Raw genomic sequence first — 11,909 nt, forward strand, 5'->3', positions numbered from 1 at the left:
CTAGAATAAGCTTCAGCTAAAACATATGTTTAAGTCAAATATATTACAAAACAGAATTCTTATGCTGACTGATGTAATGCTGCTTCTATTTGTTCGATTACCCTGACGGTGCAGATCACGTTTTTGCACAAAAATGACATTTTAAATTAAGCGTTACTGTTTCCCATTGTGTAAAAGAAAAACAACAACAATCTGTAAAATAGGTCAAACCGTTCAAACCGAATAAAATAGATTATTATTCACGCCCTTTGTCCCGATTTTGGAATTCATCCGGCCAGTTTGGTTGGTTCGAAGGGGACATCCTGACCAGAAAAGCATTTAAGTTCTAGGATGCTCTCATGCGTGTTTCCCGTTGTATTTTTTTTGTTTTGGGTTTTACGTCACATCGACACAGTATAGGTCATATCGCGACGTTCCAGCTTTACTGGTGGAAGAAGACCTCAGGTGCCCTTCCGTGCACCCGTTGTATTTGACACAGTTTAAAGTCTGCCGCTAGTAATTTCATTTTGGTTTATGTCAATGAGATTTTACAAATAAATGTGCATCGTGAAAGGTTGACTACCGATTGCATAACGGACGGACTGTTGTACACAAAATAATAAAAGAAAATATGAATAATTGATATTTGACAAAAGAAAAATAAACAATTGATGCTATATTTTTTCAATTGCATTTTTATCTGATGATTAACAAATACAAGAAACATTACAAGCAATAACAGTAGTCAGTAGATTGTGTTTTAATATAAATCACACAAAGGTTTAAGCTTATCAAACGATGACATGTAATTCAAGTAGAACATAACCAGTCGACAATTACTGCATTTGTATGTATTGCAGTAATTTGTATTAAGTTCGTAATATTTTATATTACACAGTTCAGAGTATAAAAAATGCTTCGCCGTCGTTCTCAAGTGGTAATGAACTCCTAGGCAATTACACACAAGTTGAGAAAATTTGTCCTGTACTTATGAATGTGTTACATCATTTGATTTTCAAGCCAACTTGAGAAATTGTCGATTGCAAGTAGGAGCGCCATATACTTGGCTGGTGCTCATCGATATCCGTGTCAATTTTCTGTTAAAGTTATATCAAACAATGATTTTAATATCCTCTACACTAATCTTTATATCCCTGTTGCTTTTATTTTCTTACAAATGCACAGTTGTTCACACGAGAAGACTGCTTTTCTTGTCCTGCATAATTGACCGATATCCGCTGAAAATGTCCAGAGGTTTTTGTGTCTGTCTGTCATAATTTTTTACCAATGCATTAAGTAGAATAACGTGACACCTGACCCTATATGTGCCTTCAAGAAAGTCCTCCTCCTTTAAATTCCCTGCGCTGATATATGCCTTCATAACATTAGCAAATGATTCCACTAGTTCCGGTATCAAAGCGATTTCAAGTTGAATGGAATACATCATGGAACCGGAAAAATTGAAATAATCATCAAAGAAGCTAACAATACGTGCATGTGGTCGTACTCTTTCAATGTGTTTTGCAGCTGCCTTACGTTCTCCAATAATGAATGACATCCAATAAAACGCGACGGCAAAGTCTATGTTGTTTTCCTGTTCAAAACAGTATCCTATCAGCATCAACGCTAAATCAGTATGTTGAAGGGTTGAGGTTTTCCCAAAAGCGTAATATATACAGAATTGAACACTTCCCCAACAATTTTTGCGTAAATTATTAAACAGTTTTGGAGTGACAAAGTTGCGATACTGTAAATCATCATGGAAATATAAGTCTCTGTATTTGCAAACTATTTCTTTTTCAGTACTATTTCCGGCCTTAAAAAAGTGTTTTATCCATTTGCATGGGTTATGAATAACAGTTTCTAATAAATCTTTCAATGCATTTCCTTTAAACTCATCTAACGACATCCCAGCATATGTAACAAATTGTAGATAGTGCAGCATAGCTTTTGAGTCGACTTCAAGCCCAAAAAAGCTTGAAAATTTATTTATATCCTGAAAATTCTTTACGTGCTCTTTACCATTGTATAATACAGCTGTTCTAAATCCTTTTGGACAACACGATATATCTTTGATCATAAATTCGACACAGTCTGAAAATAAACGTAGTGGTATTTCACATCCGGTGAATGGAAATACGTCTGATTCTGTTTCAAAAATTATATCCCAAGAAATTAAATATGGCTGAATGTATTGAAAACATGTGTTGATAGTCATTGACATTGCAGAATATTTGTCAGATAATTCTTCTAAAATCAGTCGTGCTTTATTGTGATCACCATTACAACAAAACACTGAAGCAAGTTTTAGTCTGTTTGAAGTAGCGTCTGTCAGAAAGCTTATTTTGAACAGATTAATGAGGTCTTCTGATAAGGGTTGCTTCTTTTTGATTCTGTAAGAGGATAGAAGCGAAGCGTGTTTGGCAACAAAATGTGGCAAGAATAACTTGGCTACATAATATTCTGTTGTATTACCATCGTTCATAAAAGATAATAAACCTTTGATTAATATAAAACCAGTGTAAATCTGTTTCTTTAACGTATGTTTGGATTCGTTCATCAATACATATGGGTGTCGCGAAAATTCTATTAAGAACTGATGTTTTTCGGCCTCAATTGCAACAATGATTCGGTTTTCAATAACACTTCTGGCAGGAAAAAATCTATGGGCTAACGCCGTTGGTACGTTAATAATTCTAGCTCCCAAATCATCAATGCAAACTTCGAGTAAACAACCAAAAGGTTTAATTATTAGTCTTTCGACCAAGATTACCAAACTCTTACAGCTTATCGGGGTTATTTTTCCCAAAAATAAATTCACGTTATGATCGAAGAAATGAGGACAATAATTGTTTAAAAGAAAATGTTTTAAAGTAGATAAACAGCATAAAATGCAGTCACTTAAACGATCTTCTTTCCATAGTGATGGTGTGGTTTTTGCTATAGTGAAGAACAGAATAGTTTTGCAGTGGTAACTAGTAAACTCGTCCTGAACAATAGGTTCAAAGAATGTTTTCTTTATCATTTTCAAAACAACCAGACATCTTAGCTGGGTGATATTGAAACTGTAGATCAATAATTTTTCTGCAAATGAATATGAAATCCTCCACTCAAATTTCCCTTCATCACTCATCGGATGGCACACTGGAACAAGCAAATTGTTTGTCTTCTGAAGTTTATGTACGATTCTTTCGGTAGGCCAACTGTAACTATGGAAACGTTGAAAAATTTCATTTCTCCATGACAGTTTCAAAGGTACTAAGATAGCTTGAACATTATCAGTATTCGAATGAAACGAGGATGGTCCATTTTTAATTATTGGTATAATTCCGCTGGTATCACGTATATATGGCTGGTATTTATCCATATCCTCGTGGGATAGTAAGTCATAATTACCATGGTTTTTGTACTTATCATGAAAAAATGGGAAAGCCTCCACTACTAATAGTCTACAATGTCCAGGTGAGGCTGAAACAACTATCTCAAGGTGAAGACAATGATAAATATATCCTCTTTCTGATTGCAGCTTTGAAAATATTAAAGTATACCAATGCGGGGATATGTATACCAGATCGATATCAGATTTTAAGCCTAATGTAGTAGAACCTTCCGTTGCACTTCCAAAATAATACACCTTATCGTTGTTACAATTAGTTCCGACAGATGCCTTATGCATTAAAGTATAGCCTATCTTTTTTATTTCTTCTATCTCGTGATATAACTGTCGCCGCTTCTTCACGGTATATTCATTTACACCTATATTGCCAAGTACATGGGACAATAGTAGTGACATGGATTGACAGACGTTCGAAATATTCATATCCTGTAAAGAAATACGTTTGTGTAAAATAATTTGAAATAAATTTCATCTGTTTGTATGGCAAATATATAGAGAGAGAGTTGGTACCATTCACAGTTTATAGCAATGTTATATTGCTTTTATATATTTTGAATACTGTTTTCATTTCAAATATAAGATTTATTTGGAAAAGTTACATTGCCGAAGCTACAGCGTATTCAAAATATTCCAAAGCAATATAGCATACCTTTAAACTGTGAAAGCTCCGGGTTTCTTTTCAAGCGCAAGTCATCATTCGGTAAAATTGGTAAAAAAGACTCATATAGCCAAAGCAATCCATGTTGAAAAGATAATAAGAAAATACAACTGCATCGTATAATAGTTTGTTTTTAACTGTGTCGTATCATTTCGTGCAAGTCTTTATTTTCTGGCAACATAAACAAAATTTTAGAAAATGACACAATGTCATATTTTGAAGTTAATGGTAATCTCTGTAACGAGTATATAATTGATTTGAAGGATTAAAATAGAAAAAGATAATGGATAAAGAAAGATGAACTGCGTCGTATCCATAAAACTTCATAAAAATTCTGTACCACTTCGAGTTACAAGTTTTTGTTAAATTGTTGCATACAAATAAAGAACAAAAAATGTGTCCATAGGATACGGGTGCCCCCACACGCCACTGTTCTGTCAATTTTATGACTCTATGTCAAATATTGTTTGTACGACATGTGTCATAATTTGAAAACTAAAATTTCTTGACTAAGTAAAGGGCAATAACTTTACAAATACTGAATAAATCCACAAGCTAACCCCAAGGTGCATAAGTACACATGCTGACCATCATTCTTGTAAACTTTCAGGCCTTCAAAAACTTTTTGAGCTATGCATGAACAAGTTGAAAATTGCAAATTTATACTACTGTAAGTCAAGGGCAATAACACTAACAAAACTGAAAACAATCCACATGCAAAGTCCCAGGTTCATAGCTTCACAGTGGAGTTGATCATTATTCCTGTAAAGTTGGTTGATTCTAACTCAAGCACTCAATGAACAAATAACACAACATAATGAAACGGGGTTTACTAAGTCAAGGGCAATAACTCACTCTACAAATACTGGATAAATCCACAAGCGAAACACCCAAGATGCACATCTACATATGCTGAGCAACATTCCTCTTAAGTTTCATGACTCTAGGTCAAATAGTGCGACACAAGTGTTATAGAAATAACCATGGATCATGTTTGTTATTGATTGTCTATGCGGGACAAATTACTGAATTGAAAACAATTCTGACATAATTTAAAGTAAATGTGTGCTTTTCCACGTTCCAGTAAACTCACCATTTATACTTAGATGAAAATAATGTCACTTGAAAAAAATAACTAAACGAACATTTGCCTGAAATGTGCTAAATGTTTGGAGATCAAGTGATGTTTTGTAATGGTTTATGTTAAAATCCAGGTTAAAGTCTGTTTTAGTGCAGACAGATGCTATTTGTGCAACAAGCACAAAGAACTTGCAAAATCTTAATACAAAGTAGTTTCTCATGTCGATCAAAGCAAATGATAGATAGATAGATACTTTTATTTCCTCCAAAGATGAAGAGCATAACAGTATTTACAGATACAATATTTACAGTAACAATACATGTATAATACCATTTAAATATTATGCGATAACATTACAAAAATATATCATAACAAAAACAAAAATCATATATATTGTGGGATCTATATTAAATCTCTTATTCTATGGCAAAAGTAATTCACACCTGTGTTTAATTCATTGATCTATTATCTAACAAGAAAACATGGCAACTACAAGTGTATCCTTAATATGATTGTAAGCATTTCTCCTTTATATAGCTTCAACGAAATCGAAACTAAAGCTTTTTAAAGTGGGAAACACCTTTTATTGATTTCTTAAAAATAATGAAGGGGAATTGGCAAAAAGTGCTAAATAAAAGTCATATCTTCTTCTTAACAGAAGATATAGTTAATATAAAGCTGTAGTTAATTATTTTAGTATTTTCTTCATTTATACAAAAATGATGAAAGATTATGAAAGGAAAACCCGATTTTATACAGTTTTGAATAGTGTAAAACTTTAATAAATAATTCATGAGATATTCTACTTATTCATAGAAGTATTTATATTTTAGTTTCCTAGCACTCGAGGATTAAATATATCATGGTTTATTTCTTACATAATTACAGATAAGACATACGTATCAGAAAACATTTCTCATTGGTACAAATACAAATTACAATATACACAACATATAACGTTCGAAAATGTATCACAATTCATGTCAATACATCATTTAATCTAATAAACGTAATAGTGATTTAGTTAATGAGAAATTTATGAAAATGCGTTCGTCATTTTTCCCGGCGAGCCCCATTATAGTTTTACATTGTTCAAGAGGACAATCTGTTATTAACTCACGGAACCAAGTAAATCCCAGACAGTCTATAAGCATGTTCCACAAATTCTCACGTTCTCGGGTATTTCTGATACAGAAACAGATCTGGTGTAGGATAATATTTTCTGTTTTAAGTTTACATTTTGTGCACTGACGCTCATATTGTCGTGAAACCAATAAAGCGATGTTTCTTGAGAGTTTCCTGCAGATATGTGATAGGGAAGGAGTGTTCCTGCTTACGAACCATAGGCTCGAACACTGGCTAACACGAATAAGGTTATTACAAACCCACAAATGTCCAGCTGAAACAATACAATCTATTTGATATTGGTTTTCCGACTTAAGCACTGCTTTGACGAGAATATCTTTCCACTGCCATTTACTCGGAAATAAACTCGATTGTAAGTAATTGTACATTACATCAGTCAGAGAATATTTGCAGAGGATCCTATATATATCAGGAATAAAACCAAAACGTTCCGGAAATCCATTATGATATCTGGTTAAACGATAATAGAGTGAGTCTGATTATAATGTATACAATAAATAGATAACATATGTTTTTTCTCTGGCACTACTTTCTTCCTTATAACATTGGGTCAGAGACATACATAAACTTGCAAAATGAAGAACTGATGGATAATTGGTTTTATATCACGGTATATTCATTTACACCTATATTGAGTTTGGTTGATAGTGAAATTATGAAAAATTCATTTGCAGCTTGGACATTTTATTGCCATGTTTTTATCTAAGGCAAGCAAATGCGTTTATTGAACTTAAACAAGGAAATGTATAATCATTATAATCATTACTTGCAAAGTAAGAACAAACATATTAACTTCCTCGCTGTTGCAACAACTGCAAGTTAATGTAAATGCATCTACGTTTAAATTGGACTGTTTTTGATTCTTTGTGCCTCCTTTTTTATTTTATCCGTGGGCGTCTGAATAAGTTAAATTTAAGATTGTGTAGAAACCCTAAATTTGTTGTGCCAGTCCGTTACTTTTATTACACTTACGAAAACTATTCAATGTCTGCCTATTGATGTATAATAAAACACAAAGATTAAAATTTGATATGCCTTTTTACTTATTAAATGCTAGCGGATTTATATCTAAGATCGAAAGTTTGGCAAAACTAAGTCACTCTCGATCCTTGAGACAATCATAAGTCACCCCAGCCTTGTCTAAGTCCTTGTGACGTTTTCTGTTCCCTGAGTGAAAACTCAATTTGCTTGCATCGCAGGTACAGCAATTTGAAGTGCATTGTAAAAGTGTCTTTTGTACATATCAAAGGGGGACAACCCCGAGATTTTAGGAAGTGGTGAGAACGGCTTAAGAATTGAAATGCATTTGTTGTTACATGAACTACTTTAAATAATTAGCGTTAAAACAATAATATAAATATTATGTTGTTGTATTTGTATTATCAGAACCTTTGAATAACCCTCCTCATATAATTTAAGATATGCACCTGCAAATGAACAATAATCAATATCTTATCTTACAGTATGAGTACTCTGCTTTCCTTATGTAAACATTTCTGTATGATTTAAACAAAATGACATTGATTTAAAATCTAGCCTTTAAAGATTATCAGTCTAAGGGAAAAATATATACGACATACGAGGATTGTTAAAAATTAATGTATCTTAGCACATACAATTCGAATCTTAAAGGTTGCACTGAATGTTTTATTTTGTTCCCTCAAAGTATTCACCCTTTTCATTTATAAATAGTTTCAGTCTATGGATCCAATCTTTGAAGACATTTTTATAGTCTTTTTAGGGATTCTTTATTACTCTAAATGTTTTAGTGGTGCTAGGGTGTGTGGACGGTAATTTGCACTTTCCAGTTCCGTCCATGAATAGGCTCAATCAAACCGAGCCTGCAACATTTTAAATTTTGCCGTGTTGTGCTTTCTTTAGGAATTCTGTTTATCTCTCTTTTTTAGGTATACTATAAAAACACTAGAATATTGCAGACTCAAGGTATTCCGCTGGACAAATTTTCGAATTTTCGATCTGAAAGGTATTGTCTTAGATTTGGAAGAAAAAGAAGTCAAAAGGGCAAGGTCAGGTGAATAAAAAGACTGTATGAGCACGATTGTTTTCTGCATCTGAATGACTTGCACTACATACGCATTGTGCGATGACGCGTTGTCTTTTGCAGGTCTTCGTTTCCCAAAGTATTTTTTTAGTTTTCTAGACACATTAATCTTGTTAAACTTTGTATTAACAGATTTTCATTAAGGAACAAAAACCTGAATGACGGGACCCAGAGTTGTAAAACAATTACATACATTATTTTCTTTATACGTGACCGGTGACACCCATTTGTTTGGCTGAAAATGATTCGGTTAATACAGTCGAAAGGCATACAAAGTTAACATAAATTATATATTTACAGTTTCATTCTACTGTGTGGCTTAATTTGACCTCACTTGAGTCATTGAAATATATATATAAATAAACAAAAGAATACCTGTATTTGAATATCCTTTCCGAAATATCCAAATCATATAATTTTATGTCGGTATTTTCATGAAATCATTAAAATCATGCCCTTATCGGAATACTTCAGTTGGTGAGTAGTACAAAATATATTATGAAAAAATTCTTATCTGAGCAAAGATTAATGGGAAAAACGAAATATTGTTATCAGTGATATAAAAGGTTGAAAACTGTAGGTACACAACATGTACTTTATCTCGCCGAATTTGGTTGTGTAACGATAAAGGCAACAAATATACTTTTTGTTAAAGTTTAAAATCGTTAATAAATTCGCAAAATTTGCTCCAAAATGTCACGTATTCATGCTACATTGTAGGAATATAAAGAAATCCTAAAGAACGCCATCAACGGCAAAAGAGAAAATGTTCCAGGATCGGTTTGATCAGGGCTGTTAAAAGGAGTCAGTGGTAAAAGCGCCCACTTGAACCTAATGTAATAAAAAAATTATTGAAACAAATATATAAACTTATTAATCACCGAACATCCACATGTGTGTTTATATAGCGGTTATCATGGAATCTTCAGTGTGACTCCTCTGTATCATTCCATGACAAGCCACGTATTGAAAAATATTTTATTTTATGATATTAATATCCCAATGTCATTGTTATATAAATATTGAAAAGAAAATGTAATGTATTTTTCATTTATCAATTAAAGTGGTATTATGCCCATCTAAGGGTATATACTGAGTAAACGGATGAAAGTCAAAATAAGTTCACATTTTGCCTTGATTTTTTCCAATATTATAATTCACTTTGCATGATATATTGATAACCCATATTGGTCAATCACCATTATACTAGTCAATCTTATGAAATATATAATCAATTCAGTTCAACTTGAAATGAACAAAAAACAGCACAATGTCACTTTAAAAGGCCCTATATACATAATATTACCATGTCAGGCTGATTACACTAAAATAAAGATCAACAAGTAAAAGGCAACGTTCGCAGGACACAGTCCCCAAAGACAAGAATAAATTTACTCATGGTCTATAAGCTAGGGAATTTTATTTCAATGTTCATAACACAAAAGAGAAACAAAATATAGAAGAGAAGAATATAAAATTTGAATTCTTTTACGTGACAACCTGTACAATAAAAATAATGCTCTTTCTGACAGTTAATTAAACCAGATATCAATAGTTTATAAAAGGTAAATCAAGATATATTAAATATAATATCCATTTTAATTCAAAAGGTTTTCACTTTATTTACGCTGTCTCTTTTTTACGTCCATTTTTGGGGGCTAAGAGTGAGGTTTGATGCACCATTAACCGGTTTAAACTCCCAAGTAGTACTTGTGCTGCTGACCGTGCTAAGGCGGCGCCCCTCCGTGTTCCTCAGATGTATGTCTTGTTGTTTCATACAGTTTTGGTGACACTTTTCTTTTGTTGGTGTCCCTTGTTGATTTCTCGTCTACGGTAAGTATCTTCCTTTTTGCCCCTAGTTTTGTTTCTTTGTTTCGCCATCCCCTGTCCGAATTTCCTATCCCCCTTCTAGTAAGTTGACCTATTAATCAATTATTTATTTATTTTCTTATGTTTTGATTTCCTTGTCGGTAACTATTATTTTGATTTCCTTGTCGGTTACTATTATTTCTCATGTAACATTTTAGTGATAAGCGTGTCCGTGCTCTCCCTTGCGCCCTGTCCTGTTTTCGTTTGGGTCCTCCTGGGCTCCTTGCCGCTGGTTCTTGTTATTTGGTCATGTGGGCGTTGCGTTCATTGAATGCCGCCTTTCCTTGTTGATCTTTTTTATCATATTATTTCTATGAAACATTCAACGTTCGTATCTCTTAGAAAAAAAATGAAAAACATAACAGAAAACTGCCAACGAATTATTGTTTTATGGAGATATTCGAACAAAAACAGCGATTTCAAAAACTTCGGTCATCCCAGAATATTCATTTGTAAATACAACATCATTTTTATTATAAGTGAATCTTTAACACTTGATAATCATCATTTAAAATTACTTTTTTGGCTTTAAACGTATTTGTAGTATTTTATTAAAGACAGGTTTTATACTTCCAATTATCAAAGAGTCACAATAATCAATACCATATTTGGAAAGAACCCCTCGCCGTGTAAAATATCTCATAGTCAGGTCCTTAAGTATATTGTGGTTTTGATAATCAGCTCTACCCTAAAGAAATATGAGTACTAAGATCAACAAATAAGGGCGTTTATCAATTAACACAGCCTCCACACGACCCAGCAACACAGAATCACCGACAAGGAGGCCGGCAAGACACCAAACAAAAACAGGACAGAGCCCAAAGCAAGCACAGTAGGGATTATCACTTTAAACATCCTGTTACACATTTTTATGGTTTGATATAAACAATATGATGCTCAAATTAAGGTTTATCAATATTGTAAGTTTCAAAAAACATTATTTATAAAGATATTACCGAATTTAATATTTCATGTAAATAAAAGGAGGTAATTAGAAATTTGTTTTCAGAATCAAGAATTAAGAATCTATTGCTATTCAGTGTAATTTTACGGGTTTAAGGAAGAGAACATTTTAAGGATTTTTACTGTAAAGAAAAAATTACCAGAAACATTTTAAGTATTTTAGAACAAGATTAGCAATAGTTTCTTATTTTAGCAATTTGAAATTGTAACATGCATATGAGTATGGAATGAGAAGAGAGGTAACTCTGTAAGTAACATTGGACATTCTTGCAGAGTTGCCTCCCTTCCATTAGTTTAAAAATTTTATAGTCTCTTGTAATTCTGATAAGAATGGCCGTACATAAATAACTTTTACTTTGTAAAATTATGTCATGGAATTGTTTTATATTATGTATGGATGAGACTCAAATAAAGAATATATATAAAGTAATTATTTATAAAAATAATTCCCAATTTATTCGCAATCTTTTTGAGATTTTTGCTCGACCGTAAAATATCTCGATGTTTTCACACGTGTGTATTTAATAAATGCACAGGTCGCGCCTCTTAACGCATTCGCCATTGCAAATAACGTGCACAAAAGGATATTTTCTAACTGAAGTGTAAAAGCAGATTTACTAAAGTAAATGTGTTTCGATTCAATACTGCAATCCTGTTTGACAAAAAATAAGATCAAACACTAAATAAACAAAGAAACAAACTAGTAGTTTGAATAGGCTTTATCAATGGCTTTATCTTTATCTTTTATCAATAG

At 32.6% G+C, this 11,909-nt stretch overlaps 1 protein-coding gene across 1 annotated transcript; it reads right to left on the minus strand.

Moving 5' to 3' along the window:
- Positions 1-391: 391 nt before the first annotated feature.
- LOC132752574 (uncharacterized) lies at positions 392-8,824 on the minus strand. The gene is made up of 2 exons (XM_060742913.1): positions 8,699-8,824; positions 392-3,802 (listed from the first exon to the last, which is right to left on the minus strand). Exon 2 carries the CDS (start codon positions 3,797-3,799, stop codon positions 1,169-1,171), a length of 2,631 nt encoding a protein of 876 aa, XP_060598896.1. The 5' UTR covers positions 3,800-3,802; positions 8,699-8,824; the 3' UTR covers positions 392-1,168.
- Positions 8,825-11,909: the final 3,085 nt, after the last annotated feature.

The sequence above is a fragment of the Ruditapes philippinarum genome, unplaced genomic scaffold (genome assembly GCF_026571515.1).
Source record: "Ruditapes philippinarum isolate M1 unplaced genomic scaffold, ASM2657151v2 ctg3406_1_1_1_1, whole genome shotgun sequence".
NCBI lineage: Eukaryota > Metazoa > Mollusca > Bivalvia > Venerida > Veneridae > Ruditapes > Ruditapes philippinarum.